Source organism: Ceratotherium simum, chromosome 20 (genome assembly GCF_057802395.1).
Source record: "Ceratotherium simum simum isolate JZ-2026a chromosome 20, ASM5780239v1, whole genome shotgun sequence".
Classification (NCBI taxonomy): domain Eukaryota; kingdom Metazoa; phylum Chordata; class Mammalia; order Perissodactyla; family Rhinocerotidae; genus Ceratotherium; species Ceratotherium simum.
This window is the reverse complement of record NC_141919.1, coordinates 38681287-38697157: the sequence shown is the minus strand read 5'-3', so window position 1 is coordinate 38697157 and position 15871 is coordinate 38681287. Positions and strand designations below refer to the sequence as shown.

The window sequence follows — 15871 nt, the reverse complement described above, 5'->3', positions numbered from 1 at the left end:
TTGAGGAGCAGGTTTTCAACATACAATTTTGGAGGAAGGGACACACAAACCTTCAGTTCATAACAAATAATAAATTAGAATTTCAACAGTTTGCAATCCCCAGTGCATTAATGGGTCTAGGCATTGCGCATCAATATATCAATGGCTTAAATAGAGATATTACGTATTTCCTGATGAAAGAGTATACATCAATACCAGTCTTGCCACATGGATCACACCTGAGTCTGATCAGTCCTCTGGATCCAGCTGCCAATTTGAAGGAACTACAGAGGACAGGGACAGCGGGACATGTTGAACTGCACCATGAGGATGCAATCAGTAAAACCCAGGCTATGGGAAATTAGTCAGGTCAAATAGCCCCAGTTCTTAAACAGACCCATTGTGAGGAAAAAAGTGTGTGTGGGGGGAGGGGATGGAGAAAAACCTGTATATTAAAATACATTATTTAAAAAAACAAACCCAAGAAAGGCTAAAAAAAAAAAAGGCAAGACAAAGATAAAAAGGGCAAGACTAAACTGTAATGTCTAGGGAAGCACGCTTGGCTGGTAAAACCGCAAGACAATGCAAGGAAGTGATTAGGATAAACAAGAGAATGGTGGTTAATGGTTTTTGGGAAAGGAGGGGTTTCTGGGATGGCTGGAAAGTTTTATTTCTTGTCCTAGGTGGTAGTCACAAGGATGTTCACCTATAATACATTAAGCTATTTAAAAAAAGTAAATTGGGCCGGCCCCGTGGCTTAGCAGTTAAGTGCGTGCGCTCCGCTGCTGGCGGCCCGGGTTTGGATCCTGGGCGTGCACCAACGCACCACCTCTCCGGCCATGCTGAGGCCCGCGTCCCACATACGGCTACTAGAAAGGATGTGCAGCTATGATATACAACTATCTACTGGGGCTTTGGGGGGAAAAATAAATAAATAAAATCTTAAAAAAAAATAAAATAAAAAAAGTAAATTGGACTGCCTGGGATATAAATTTTGAGTGGAGTGGCACATGGGCCTGCTGTTTCCTGAACTTAATTCTCTGGCTTTTCCATTCTTTATTTATGCTGCTCAATACCCATCTAATAAAACTCCATCAGAGTCAGTTTTGGTGCTTTCAACAAAAGAACGCTAAGTGATACAAGTGGCCTTGGCAAGTTACCATTAGTGGTAAGGTGGGTATAGGTAACTTTTTGAAGTTTTGCTGTAATGAGAAATGGAGTGGTAGCTAGCAAGGCATTGGGGCCAAAGGATATATATATATATTAATGATGGAAGATATTTCAACATGTTTGTTTACTGATGGGAAGAATCAATGATACAGGAGAGAGTACAAGACAAATGCTGGAGCAAACTCCTTTTTTTTTTTTGTGAGGAAGATCAGCCCTGAGCTAACATCCATGCCAATCCTCCTCTTTTTGCTGAGGAAGACTGGCCCTGGGCTAACATCTGTGCCCATCTTCCTCCACTTTATATGGGACGCCGCCACAGCACGGCCTGACAAGTGGTGCATCGGTGCGCACCCGGGATCAGAACCCAGGCTGCCAGCAGCGGAGAGCGTGTGCTTAACCGCTACGCCACGGGCCAGCCCTGGGGCAAACTCCTTGAGTAGGAGAAAAGGAATATGATCCATCGAATAAGTGAAAGGACTGGTCTTAGGTTGGCACACCTTGATTCACCCAGATTAATAAGAGAGAAGGAAGACTACATTGGCAAAGATATAGGCAGGTTGGTAAATTGCTGATGGAAGTTCTTTTCTGGAAGCATCTATTAACTAAGAACAAAGGAAGGACACCAATGAGAGTGAGGAGCGGAAAGGAAGTATTGGAAGTTTAAGGGAGGGAAGGAGATATGTATAATTGTGTGGAAAGTGAGATTTGGGAAAAATAATAGGGTGGAGAGGGCAGGCCTAAGAGCCCACTTGAGTTGTCATGAATTTTGAGTGACACCAGGCACATAATTGCGTTTATCTGCTAAGCGACGGGTGTGGAGTAAGCAGAGAACTGGACTTAACCAGATCAATCTGGCAAAGAGAGAAAGGGGCTAGGGAGCTGAGAAGAGGTCAAGGAACTGAAAGGTGAGGGCATTGGAAAGGTCACCTACATGGTTATTGAAATCACCAGGGACCCGCCTGGTCAAGCAGTAGTTAAGTTCTTGTGTTCTGCTTAGGAGGCCCCTGGTTCGGCCGTTCGGATTCTGGGTGCGGACATAATCACCTCTCATCTAGCCATGCTGAGGCAGCATCCCACATAGAAGAGCTACAATTTTACAACTATGTACTGTGGCTTTGGGGAGAAAAAAGAAAAAAAGAAGAAGATTGGCAACAGATGTTAGCGCAGGGCCAATCTTCCTCCAAAAAAAAAAAAAAGAAATCACCAAAAATTATCCCAGGAGTAATGTTGGAGGGACACAGAGTTAATTGTTCAATTTTCTCAGAATGGGGTCCAGCAACCGGGAGCTCTTACACATGACCTCCACAAGTAAGAGTTGTGGGTGATAGCATAAACTTCAAAGGAGCTGGGGGTTTTAGTGAGGCAATAATTGCCAGAGGTGGCAATGAGAAATAAGTAGAATATCCACTCCATTTCCAGGTCCTGTTGTATATCTGGTGTGGGAGAGAAAACAGTCATCAATTGAGAGCGCTGCAGGGGGAAGCTGTACGCTTAGCGGAGAGCCAGATTTCAGAGCAAGATGAAAGGAACATTCAGCATTAGAGGGCATAGATGATTTTACTAATAAAAGACCTGCGGCTCAGAGAGTAGTTGACTTGTTCAGGATCACACAGTAGTGAGAAGAGCTGAGGATGGAACACAGTGCTTTTTCTATTACACCGAGGCACAGTCCTCCATCTATGGTTTTCATCTGACGGAAAGGGCCTATACGAACAAAACGTACCACAAAGACTACGGGGATCGGAAAGCGGGAAGCCGTAAGGCCCCGCAAGATACTGCTTGCTGTTACGCAGGCGCAAAAAAGTTCTCTAGCCACGCAAAGCGCTGTGGGTCTTGTAGTTTCTCGGCTGAGCCTGACCGGAAGCGACGGAGAGAAAGGCGCATTGCATGGCGGGAGATATAGTCTGCGGGGGAAGTCCCTCCTCCTCCAGAAGCCAGGTGGCGCCGGCGCGTACCGCTTTTCCGGGAGCGCGGGAGTCTCGGTTTGTGGCGGCTTTTCTCAGGCAGCTGTGCGGTGCTACCATTAGAGGCTCCATTTCCCTGAGACTTACGGCCGTTTGAGGCGAAATGGCTCCGGGCGAGAGAGCAGCAGGCGGGGGCAATGGAGGAGCCGCCGCGACCTCAGGCTGCCCGTAGGGAGGGAGTCCGAGGGCCCTCGGAGCCGTTGGGGCCTGCGCTTTCTTTCTTTGCAGGCACACTGCCTACCGCGAAGATGAGCTCGGCCTGGGTCACCTCTTTCGAGAAGGAGCATCTCTGGAGGTATCTGCAGGCGCTCGGCTTTGAGCCAGGCCCGGCTACCGTTGCCTGCGGAAAGATCGTGTCGCACACGCACCTCGGAGTGTAAGGAGCCCGGGGCCGGCGGGCGGGGGGTCCGAGCCTGCGCGCGCCAGGGTGACCCGCCCTTTCCCGGACCTCGCAGGTGGATGAACCAACTAGTCCAGCAGTTACTGTGTGCCAGGCCCTGGCTACAAAGCCCCTGCTCCCAGTGGCTTCCAGCCTGGTGGCAGAGACACTGTCATACGGAACCGTGCCGGGAGCGCTTTGTAGCGGGGGCTAGAGTCAGCAGTTGGGCAAACCTGGAGGGGCAGCTTAATCCTGCTTCGGTGGTGAGGCTGGGTGGTCTGTGATGTCGAGAGAGGAGTGGCAGGGTGGTAGTGGAGGGACGTGGGATCAGCATGTGCAAACTCCTTTAGGACTCGAGAGCTTTCCAGTGTGGTTGCTCTTTAGTTTATAATTTTTACTTTCTTGAATTAGGAAACTGAGGTATGCCACAGTTAGCAAAAGACAGTGGAGAAGGGTGTTAAGATGAAAAGTAAAAGCCCCTTCCCTACTTTGCCACTAATGTTATGGTTATGATAGTAAATCTAAATACTTTGTTTATATTTCTGTCTTAAGATATCAACTTTAGACAGTCTCTATTATCTTTCTCCTTATAGGCCAAGACAGATTTAGGATACATAGGCTATCTCCTGTTCTTCTCAATGTTTTTTTTTGTGTGAGGAAGATCAGCCCTGAGCTAACATCCATGCTAATCCTCCTCTTTTTGCTGAGGAAGATGGGCTCTGAGCTAACATCTATTGGCAATCCTCCTCCTTTTCTTTCCCCAAAGCTGCAGTAGATAGTTGTATGTCATAGCTGCACATCCTTCTAGTTGCTGTATGTGGGGCACGGCCTCAGCATGGCCGGAGGAGTGGTGCGTGGGTGCGTGCCCGCATTGGAACCCCGGGCCGCCAGCAGCGGAGCGGGCGCACTTAACTGCTAAGCCACGGGCCGGCCCTTCTCAATCTTCTTGACTTTTGAAATTATGTTATTTCAGTTCTTCTAGTGGCAGTATTTTAATAATGTGCTTAGACCTCTATTTCTTGGTTTATCAATCTCAAAAGTATGTCTTCATTCCCCACTATGTAATTTCACAGTGAAGGTAGCTATTATTTATAAGATAATTAATTAGCTCACCTATGCTTTCCTACTCTCCTCTGCCTTCTGCCTCTTCTTGACTTTTTTCAGCTGTATTGTAACTGTTTTATTGTCAAGGTTTAGAGCAGTAATTGTTTGGTAACTATTTGTTTAGAAGTTGCTATTTACATGTATATTTACTATTTACATGTGTAAGTGCTTTGTCTAGAAATCAATTCTAAAAATTGACAACCAGTGGATAGCATTTATCAGGTTATGGGTATGTGTTAATAAATACTCCATTGATGTCACAGGGTTTGATGACCACAGCACTGTCTCCTCTCTCCGTACTGGTAGAGAAGCTTAACACTTCTCCAGGACTGCACTGAGAATAGTTCCCACTGCCACTGCATCCTTCTCTCCAGTATTTTAGCAATCTTAGTTTGCTCTGCTCTGGTTTATCCAATTGTAATCTGCTTTCTGCCTTGAAAATTAGTTCAAGTCTTTCAAGTTCTGGTCCAGTGATGACAGTTTTTTTTTCCCCCCTACACCATCATTGATTGTTTCCCCACCCTATGTTGTTAAAGGCATTTCAGTGGGTTATTGGGAGGGGGCTACCATTTTGAAACAGATGTCTCCTTTAAAATGCTTCAAGCATGAATGTGGCATCAAATTTACTTAAAAATTTTTTAAAATTTTTTATTCACTTATATTTATATGTGGTAAAATTCATGCTTTTTGGTGTGCAGTTCTGTGAGTTTCTAGTTTCCGTGAGCGTGTAGTTGTGTAACCACTTTTCTTATAAAGTTAAACATAGACTTAACATGTAATCCAGCAATTCTGTTCCTAGGTATTTGCCCAAAAGGTTTGCATTTTGGAAAATTCATTCCGGTTGTCTTACAGAGAATGGAGTAGAGGGGGAATCAGGGCTTTGCACTTAGGTAGATCTAAACTAAGGTGGCGGTGGGAATGGGAAGAAAAGGTGATTCATTCATTTGTTTATTCAATAAATATTAATTGACACGCTATTGGACCTGGGTATACAGTGGTGAACAGAATAGACATAAACTTTTCCCTTACAGAATTTTAGTCTAGTGAGTGAACAAACTTTCAGCAAATACCTTATTAAAAATTATAAGTGTCAAAGAGAAGAGAACAGGATGCTATGTGAAAAAATAACTGATTTGAGAAATGGTAAGGAGGTAGGAACTTCATTTATGTTTGTTGAGGAATAGAAACATTCCAAGGACAAGAGAGTGGTTTGACATATGGATGAGCATGGGAACTTTAATGTTAACTCTCTCTTTTTTTTTTTTTTACAACTCAACAAAATAGCTTTGTTTGTTCAGAGTACTCACATCTATTTCTCGTGCATTCCAGTGCTTCGCAGCCCCTTTTTTAATTGCCTGGCTCCTAACCCAGTTTCTTTTTAGAATCTGGAAACAAGGAATCACTCAAGTGACATATCCCTTCAGATCATTGTTGAAAATGTATTAAACATGGAAATATCTCAGATCTCTGTTCTAAATGTTAAAAATCTTTTATATTAGCACGTAGAATATCCTTGGAAATATTCTATTCGGTTCTGATGAGTTTTTGTTTTCTTCTTTTTTGATAATGTCTTCAGTTTCTTCTGAAACCTTTCTTGTATAGTTATTTGGTTCTGTTGCTTTTAACTTCTTTTGATACTCCAGTGCAAACCATTCTATTTTGCTCCCATGCAAATGATCTTTTTATACCAGGGTAATGGGGAACACTCTTCTAATTTTTTTTTTTGGTGAGGAAGATTAGCCCTGAGCTAACATCTTTGCCAATCCTCCTCTTTTTGCTGAGGAAGATGGGCCCTGGGCTAACATCCATGTCCATCTTCCTCTCCTTTATATGTGGGATGCCTGCCACAGCGTGGCTTGATAAGAGGTGCGTAGGTCTGCACCTGGCATCTGAACTTGCAAACCCCAGGCCCAGGAAGTGGAGCGTGCGAACTTAACCACTACACCACTGGGCCGGCCGCTCTTCTAATATTTTATCTGATAACTTTGACAAGTTATTTCTTTTCCTTCTTGAGTGTAAACATTAACTTCTATTGGGATATGTGTTCCATTTTTATCCTTTCTTGCTTATCCATGGAGCTTAAATTGCTTTTGTTCGTTTTCCATACTACTCCCCATGCTTCACCGCCAGGCCTTTGAAAAATGGCTATACCTTCATGCCAAGTTTGACTTGTTTTGCCTTGGAAATTGTCAAAGTCAAGCTTAAAATCCTGCAGGTGGGCCATGCAGCAGAACGTGGTTTCCAAGGTAGATCCTCTCTGTCAGCAGGTTGCTGCCATAGGTGAAGTTCAGAAACCTGTCCTCCTCCTGTCCTGGCAGTCCTCGAAGCCTGAATTTTTCATGTCCTACCAGATACCTACATGACCCCTGGGGGTTGGGACAGGGGTGTGAGGATTGGACATCGAGGGTAGAGCAGTGGCTGATGACCTTGGCCAAGTGGCTGCAATGCTGCCCTCATATTAACTCTTTTTTGTTTTTTTTTGTTTTTTTCTGAGGAAGATCAGCTCTGAGCTAACATCCATGCTAATCCTCCTCTTTTTGTTGAGGAAGACCGGCTCTGAGCTAACATCTATTGCCAATCCTCCTCCATTTTTTCCCCTAAAGCCCCAGTAGATAGTTGTATGTCATAGCTGCACATCCTTTCTAGTTGCTGCATGTGGGACGCAGCCTCAGCATGGCCGGAGAAGCGGTGCGTCAGTGCGCGCCCGGGATCCGAACCCCAGGCCGCCAGTAGCGGAGCGCACGCACTTAACCGCTAAGCCACGAGGTCGGCCCCTCATATTAACTCTTGATTCCTTATAGTTGTGTCACATTTCTTATAAGGTTTAGTTTTAGTTTTTTTTTTTTTTTTTTATTGTATTGTATTTTTTAGGCTTTGTCTTGACTAGTTAGGGAAATCAGGACAATAGAAACTCTAAAGGACTTGCTAGAATTAGAAGGATGGTTCTGGGAATAAAATGTAATGGTAAAGACCGTGGACTCTGGGGTCAGATGACATGTTTCAAAACACTGGTCTTCCACTTTCTGGTTATATGATTTTGGGCAAATTATCTAACCTCTCTAGATTTAAATATCCTCATCTGTATAGTAAGGGTAATCAAACTACTTTTTGAGGATTAAATAAAATAATCCATGTTAAAGCAGCTAGCACAGTACTTAACCTCATGATTGTGGTGAAGATTAGATGAGTTACTGCCTGTAAAAGGCTTAAAATAATATCTGGCAAATAATCAGTGCAATAAATATTAGCTATTTATTGTTATTCAGTAAATGTGGTTGGTATTATCATCTTCATCATGGTTTTCTCTCCACCTAATTAGGCTTTCCTTTTCTTTATGTAGAATGTTTTTGTTGCAATAAAGCAAGTTCTACTATTTTTCTTCTGTTTGATCTGTGTTTTCAGAATCAGAAAATAAAGTCTTGTTGTATGGTTTTGTTAATTCATTATAAAAATGTACATCAATGGGAAAAATTAATTTGCATCGAACTCTTGAAGAGAATGAAAAATATTAATTTGCGTCAAACTCTTATACAGCTTTTGGTGATGTTTAGTTTTATTAACCATTTTCCTTTTTTTTCCCTCCCTGCTTCTGTTTCTTTTTAAACTACTAGGAACATGTTTGACAAGCTGAACCGTGATGCCTTTCAAATAGTTTCTTATTTTTTGTTTCAAACGCTGGACCAGTCTCTCACCAAAGAAGTTTTCAAGTGAGTAAAAGTTATTTCATTTTCTTTTTGTAAGAGGTCATTCTCAGATTTGAAAAGAGACTATGCCTTGATATAAGCCAGAATTTCAACTTTGGCCTTTGACTGTTATTTTGAGTGGATGTCACAAAAATCAGGTTTGAGTCTTAAAAATTTAGTGCTTAGCCTTTATAAATCTGAGTGATTTTTCTTTGGTACTTGTCTTCACCTCACATATCTTGAAATCATTGTATATTACATAGGTAAGATAGATTTTGTTTTATAAAATTACTAACATTCTTCATAGTTTTAATTATTAGGCAAAACAATTAACTGGTACCAATCTATCTTTACATTCAATTTGCCTTATATGTATATATTTTTTGTTCGTTACCCCCTGCCCTACTCCTTTTCTTGTAGGCAATGTTATTTGTTTTGTCTATTTTTACTTTTTAGGTCTCTGTAAATCTTTATTATTTTTGTCAATGATACACAGTCATGCACCACATAACGACGTTTTGGTCAACAATGGACTGTGTATATGATGGTGGTCCCATAAAATTAGTACCATATAGCCTAGGTATGTAGTAGGCTACACCATCTAGGTTTGTGTAAGTATACGCTGTGATGTTTGCACAATGATGAAATCAACCTAGTTCTCAAAACTTGTCCCCATCATTAAGCGACGCATGACTGTATATATTAAAATGTCAAGTTCTGTAGGCAAAAATCATTCCTATTAAGTTTAGCCTTTTGTTATATACTGTTGAATATTAAATAGTTTAAGAAGGAGATAAAAATGTGAATACCCACTAGCTTTGGTTTCAAGTTGTTTTGCATGTAATTTGGTTTTCTTCTGTCAGAAAAAATGTTCAAATTTGTTTTAATATTTATATTGTGCCATCGTCCTCTTATATGGGAAAGCAACAAGTAAGTCCATTGTTTAGGGCATTGTTTTTTATTTTTGATAATTTATTCATAATATTTTTCTTCAAAGTTATGAGTGACGGGGAAAGCTGGTATATTTGAAACATTTTTTGGATATCCTTATCATTAAGATACAGGGCTTCCTCTGCCCAAATAATAGATTTTCTGATTTTTTTCCTGATTATAAACAAAATACAGCTCATTTTAAGCGATTCAGAAAATACAGAAAAATGTAAAGAAGGAAGTAAAAACCATTCCTAAACCCAACAACCAGAGACTACTGTTTTTTTTTTTTTTGTGAGGAGGTCAGCCCTGTGCTAACATCTGCCAATCCTCCTCTTTTTTTGCTGAGGAAGACTGGCCCTGGGCTAATATCCGTGCCCATCTTCCTCCACTTTATGTGGGACGCCGCCACACATGGCTTGACAAGTGGTGCGTCGGTGCGCGCCCGGGATCCGAACCGGCGAACCCCGGGCCACCGCAGTGGAGCGCGTGCACTTAACCGCTTGCGCCACCGGGCCGGCCCCTAGGGACTACTGTTGACATTCTGCCTTTTAGTCTTTTTTTCTATGCATAGTTAATTTTTTTCTGTGAATATAGGATGTATGTTATGTTATAGAAGTATAAAAAATATGGAGTCCTAAACAAATTGTTATGCCTTGGAATAAAAATTAAAACTGATTATCAAGGGAAAGCAATAGGTAAATTTTAAAGTCTATTATTTTTGACTAAAGCTGAGGCAAAACTTTTCTTTTTAATAATTTTATATCTTGCTTATCCCACAAAACAGTAGCACCCCCCAACTATGATATGGCTTAGCTCTAGAAGTCAAAAACTCTCATATCATTCCTTTTTCTGTGCTCTTCATGTGTAACCATTTATGTTTCTTTTTTTTTTCCAGGCTTAAAATATTAATTTATTTATACCATCTTTATGCGTTAGTCCAGTGACTCCGTTGAGAGTGTTGTCTTCTTTAGCTGATTTTCAATAATTTTAAGAGTGATTCATTTCTTCATTTAATATACGTATCATTGATTATTTGTGCTAAACTGAATTCAACCCTCTAGATATTTACTGTAAAGAAAAAGACCCAATTTCTTACAGGTTGGTGTCTATCTTTAGTTGAAATCTATGAATGTTAGCCTTGATTCATTTAGCATTATTGTTTCTAGTATAGGAGATGAGATTGATGTTTTTAAATTTTGCTGTTTGTTTTTTTGTTAATAATTCTAATGCTTTTATTTTTGATTTTAAGACTTTGTTGGCCTCCATTTGACCAAAGAAGTGATACTGAATTCCGGAAGCATTGCTGTGAATGGTTAAAAAAGATTTCTGTAAGTATTCTCTTTCTGGAAGATGCAAACTTTAAGAAGTTAAAAACATTAATTTTTGGTGCTGGCCCGGTGGCGCAAGCTATTAAGTGCGCGTGCTCCACTGCGGATGCCTGGGCTTCGCTGGTTCGGATCCCGGGCGTGCACCGATGCACTGCTTGGCAAGCCATGCTGTGGCGGCGTCCCATATAAATTGGAGGAAGATGGGCACGGATGTTAGCCCAGGGCCAGTCTTCCTCAGCAAAAAAAGAGGAGGATTGGCAGATGTTAGCTCAGGGCTGATCTCCTCACAAAAAAAAAAAAAAAACACATTAATTTTTTTTTCTGGCTTTATTTAGGTATAATTGTACGTTAATTTTTTAGAGGTGAAATCTTTTTAATGCTTTTATGCTAACAGTATAAGCAAGGAAATGTTAATTAGAATAATGCTTTTTGATGGTTTTAGTTGGGATTCTATATATTTCTGGGAAACCAGCTTTGCTGGCTAGGTGCAATGAAGTAGGTTTTTGAGTTCCTGGGAGTTTGTCACAGTTTTTGTTTAAAGAAAACTTTTTTTTTTTTTAAAGATTTTATTTATTTATCTTCCCCCCAAAGCCCCAGTAGATAGTTGTATGCCATAGCTGCACATCCTTCTAGTTGCTGTATGTGCGACGCGGCCTCAGCATGGCCAGAGAAGCAGTGTGTCGGTGCGTGCCCGGGATCCGAACCCGGGCTGCCGGCAGCGGAGTGCGCGCACTTAACCGCTAAGCCACGGGGCCGGCCCTAAAGAAAACATTTTTGACCATAGATTATTTTAGCTGATATCCCCAAATAGTATCAATAATTGTGGCTTTATATTGTAATTATTTTTTGTGACCAAGTCTACCAAGAGTTTGAAAAGATTCAAAAATTCAACTTCTGGTTCAAATGGAATAATCCTGATCAATCCTATTATGTTTCAAAAACAGTATGATGTAAATATAAATGTTATTGTTGATAAGGTCTTCAAATCGTCTTATTTCTTTTTTCCATAGGCTGAATGTGGAAGTAGCTTTCCTCAAGTTGTTGGCTCACTATTTCTTTCTCCTGGTGGTCCTAAGTTTATTCACCTTATGTATCATTTTGCAAGATTTGTTGCAGTAAAATATATAAAAAATCATTCTAAAAGTAAGTTCAGCTTATAGTAGGAATTTTTTTGTTAGAAATTGCTGTTTTAAAGGAATATGATCTATTTGCTAATTCATAGAAACAAAATATTGAAATGTTTCTTTTCTTTAAGTCCTTTTTTAATGCACATATTATGCTATATGTTTTAATTATTTTGAATAGGTAGTATTTCTTATGATTCAAAGATCATGAGGTGAAAAGTCTGTCTTCCCACCTCTGTTCTCTAACTAGTTTCCCTTCCTAGAAGCAGTCAGTGTAATCAATAATACAAGCATTGTATGTATTCTTTTTTTTAAAACCCTAAATGGTGACATACATCTGGTTTTGAATCTGTGTTTTTTACATAACAGTATATGTTGGAGATCATCCCATGTCAGTTCACAGAGCTTCCATATTCTCGTTCTGTCTTTAGAACTGTATATTTGAATAGACGTACCGTAATGTATTTAATCAGTCTTCTGCTGACAGACATTTGACTTTTCTCCCTAATCTTTTGCTACAAAACAGTGCCACAGTGACAAACTTTATACATATATCGCTTTGTGTATGTTCAAGTATATATATTGTGTGTGTGTGTGTGTGTGTGTGTGTGTGTGTAAATCCTGAAAGACAATTTGCTTGGTCAAAAAAATTGTGCATTTGTAATTTGCTAGTTATTACCAGATTATTTTCTGTAGAGGTTGGACAGTTTATACCTCTGTCATCAATGTATGGTGAGTGTCTATTTTCCCAAAGGCTCACCAATATTGTGTGTGATCAGATATTTTTATCTTTTCAGTCTGATGGGTTAAAATTGAATCTCAGGGGAGTTTTAATTTGTATTTCTCTTATTAGTTAGATTGAAAATGGTTTCATATATTTAAGAACAACTTATACTCTTTTTGTACTCTATGTTCATATCCTTTGTCTTTCTCTTAAGTTATTGATCTTTTTCATTTGTAGGAGCTCTTATTTATTATCCTTTCTCTGTGATGTGACATGTAAACCTTTTTTTCCAGTTTATCTTCTATGCATGAGTTTTTAAAACATGTACCTGTCATCTTGCTTTATAGGCATTTGCATATTTTAAGTTAAACGTAACATAAGCATTTTACTAGTTTTTCTATTAATAGATGATCTACTCCAACTACATGTAACCCAAAGTATTTTATATATAAAATATGTGTGTTTGGATTTAGCGAGAGTTTATTATTCATAAGGCTTCTAAGCGTGGTTTGTCTTATTTCTTTTTTCTTTCTTTTTTTTTCTGTGAGGAAGATCAGCCCTGAGCTAACATCCATGCCAATCCTCCTCTTTTTGCTGAGGAAGACCAGCTCTGAGCTAACATCTATTGCCAATCCTCCTCCTTTTTTTCCCTTTTTCTCCCCAAAGCCCCAGTAGATAGTTGTATGTCATAGTTGCACATCCTTCTAGTTGCTGTATGTGGGACGCGGCCTCAGCATGGCCAGAGAAGTGGTGCGTCGGTGTGCGCCCGGGATCCGCACCCCGGGCTGCCAGCAACGGAGTGTGTGCACTTAACCATTAAGCCACGGTGTGGCCCTGTCTTATTTCTGCTTTAGAACAATTCCAGCCAACATGTTCAGTCTCTAGATGACTTTTACATTCAGTGAACTCATCCCTATTAAATATTTAGAAATTGTTTGTGGTTTCTTTGGGGGTAGTGCTAGGCCCTGGATTAGTAATGTTAAGTGCAGTGTGGGGTCCCCTTTTTCCAGAATATCCATCTTTATTGTATTGAGCCATCTTAAAGTAGGATTTATTACATTTATTACAAGTAAAAACCTGGACTCTGAAATGTTTGGATGGATTGTTCTTAGGGTCTGCTTTGATCATTAGTAACATAGCCAAGAATTACTTGAGAAATAAAGACTGTTTTATTTGGTTATCCTATCGTGTTGGTCTTACTAGGAAGAGAAGAAAGCTGATGGCAGCAATGGAGGTGATATGATCTCACCTCATCTTTTTCGATTGATTTCCTTCCTTAGTTAAAAGATCGTGTTAGGAATTTGCTCATGTATAACAATGTATTTGTTCGTGGATATGTCAAGCTGTGATAATAAGAATTATTTTAGGCAGATGGACTCTAAAAGTTTTTAATTATGTAAAACAACTCAATTTCAGATATCCTTTTTTAGTTGCCTACTTTAAAAATATGTCATCCTTGCTTTTGTTGAAATTGGTTGTATCTTTTTGTGTATCTGGCACACCAGCTTTTAAGGAGTTGTTAGTTATATGAGGTTGTTAATCTCTTAGAATTAATGAAATCCAACATTTTTGATATGTATTAGCTTGTAAGTTTAAGTTTTCTGTGATGTTGTGTTCCATATAGATTCCTCCATACATTTTGCAGAGACATTTAATGTAAAGCCACAAGATTTGCACAAGTGCATTGCCAGATGCCATGTAGCACGTAACAAATTTTTACAAATTTTGCAAAGAGAAGATTGTGTTACCCGAAAATATCAGGAAAATGCACAGTAAGTAATACTTTGATCGTTAGACAATGAAAACTCCTCTCTTTTTTGAACAAATGTCATCAGCGGCAATAATCCATGCCTATTTCAAACCCCCCTGGCTGTTATCTTTCCATTTTAAAGGCAGATACCTTCTGAATAAAATGTTTTAAAGCTTGAGTCATATTGTCAATGAACGTTTAGAGAAAAGAAAAAGATCACCTTAGTTCAAAAATTCAATTTCTTAGGTGTTTTTTCTTTTTTTAACATGTATATGCATTTTTAAGCTGTAATTATAGTGCTCATTCTATTTTGTATCCTTTTTTCTCTTGATATTTCATTCTGTAAATTTTTCCATATTGCCATAGGGTATTACTTTTAATGTCTACTTAATAGTCTGTTGAGTATCTATTAAGTAGATGTTCCTTCAAGTAGGTATGCCATAGTTTCTTTAACCATTTCGTACTATTTTATATTTAGGTTTATCTATTTAGCATATTTTTTTGTGTGTTACTTTTGTGTGCCCGATATTCTTTAGGTTCTGGTCCTACAGCATTAAACAAGACAGGCAGGGTTCTTACTCTCAAGAAATAGATTGTGTCTGATTGTTTATAATTATCAACAACTACAGTAAGATAACTTTTTAAATGCTATGTCTATTACAGAAGCTATACCTTAAAACTGCAATGTTGCCTGACTGTCTTAGATAACATTTAAATTTATCCCCTAGGTATGTGAGAGAGCAGAGTAGTGTTATTGACCTTCAACATTTTTACTCAGAGGATGTAGGAGCCAAGAAGTCTTGGTCCATTTCCATAGCAGCCTGTATGTTAGATCACTCCTGTAACTCAAGGGAGTCTACAGTCCTTTAGCTGGCGGCTGGGTGTATTTGGAAGAGTAGTCTTCAGGGGCCTTGAGCAAAGATATGAAATGGGGGAAAATATTTAAGTGGGCTATAACAATTAATTGTAATGGAATTATAGTTGTCATTTTGTATGTTTGTTTGCAGATTATCAGTTAAACAAGTACGAAATTTGAGATCGGAATGTATAGGACAGCAAAACCAAATAAAAAAGTAAGTGACTTTTAGAGCTAAAAAATTACCTTAGATATTAGTTTAGCTGTTGCATTTTATAGGTAAGGAAACTGTGAATCCCAGAAACATTAGTTAAAATAATATATCAATAGCTAGATGATGGTAGGACTAGAACATAATTCTGATTCCTAGTCCAGTTATTCTAATAAATTATTATTGCTTTGAGCTAGAATTTTATTTTTGTTTTTAATTGGCATAGTTGTTAGTGGGTGGGTTTGCAGATCAAGTACTTCTTTGGATGGTAAATTACCATGCAACTTTTTATATGACTAATGAGATTTAATTTTTTTAACTAGAATGGAACCCTATGATGAACAAAGTAATATACAAGAGAAAATTCAAAAGGTGAGACAACTTTTGAAGGGAGAAATTTAATCTTTCTTACTCAAGTGATATGCAGTGTTTGCTTATTCAGCTGGACTTGTAATATTCTCTTTCTGTCTTTTCTTTTTGTAGCACTGTTACTTTTTTTTTTTACTTATTATAAGTGGTATATAAAGATATCAACAGGGTACCTCTAAAATGCTTGAATATAATTGAAAAAATTAGCTTATAATTTATAAGACTAAATATATACAAAAGCAGTTTTAAATCTGGTTAATTTAAAATCTTTCATGACAGCAAGAAAAGTTCAGCTTG

The 15871-nt window shown here is 39.1% G+C and overlaps 1 protein-coding gene across 4 annotated transcripts in view; it reads left to right on the top strand.

The window, feature by feature from the left end:
• The first annotated feature begins 3105 nt into the window (after positions 1–3105).
• HAUS6 (HAUS augmin like complex subunit 6) overlaps positions 3106–15871 on the top strand; it is a 31937-nt gene continuing 19171 nt past the window's right edge. The window contains exons 1-7 of one of the 4 annotated variants that reach the window (XM_087444660.1): positions 3106–3489; positions 8208–8303; positions 10462–10540; positions 11551–11683; positions 14034–14160; positions 15146–15211; positions 15529–15577. In XM_087444660.1, the coding sequence (XP_087300786.1) occupies positions 3251–3489; positions 8208–8303; positions 10462–10540; positions 11551–11683; positions 14034–14160; positions 15146–15211; positions 15529–15577 (789 nt within the window). In that variant the 5' untranslated portion in view covers positions 3106–3250. Of the gene's footprint in view, positions 3490–8207; positions 8304–8735; positions 8860–10107; positions 10311–10461; positions 10541–11550; positions 11684–14012; positions 14161–15145; positions 15212–15528; positions 15578–15871 lie in introns of those variants that run through there. The other 3 variants (XM_004436775.3, XM_087444661.1, XM_087444662.1) reach the window with 3 other exon arrangements.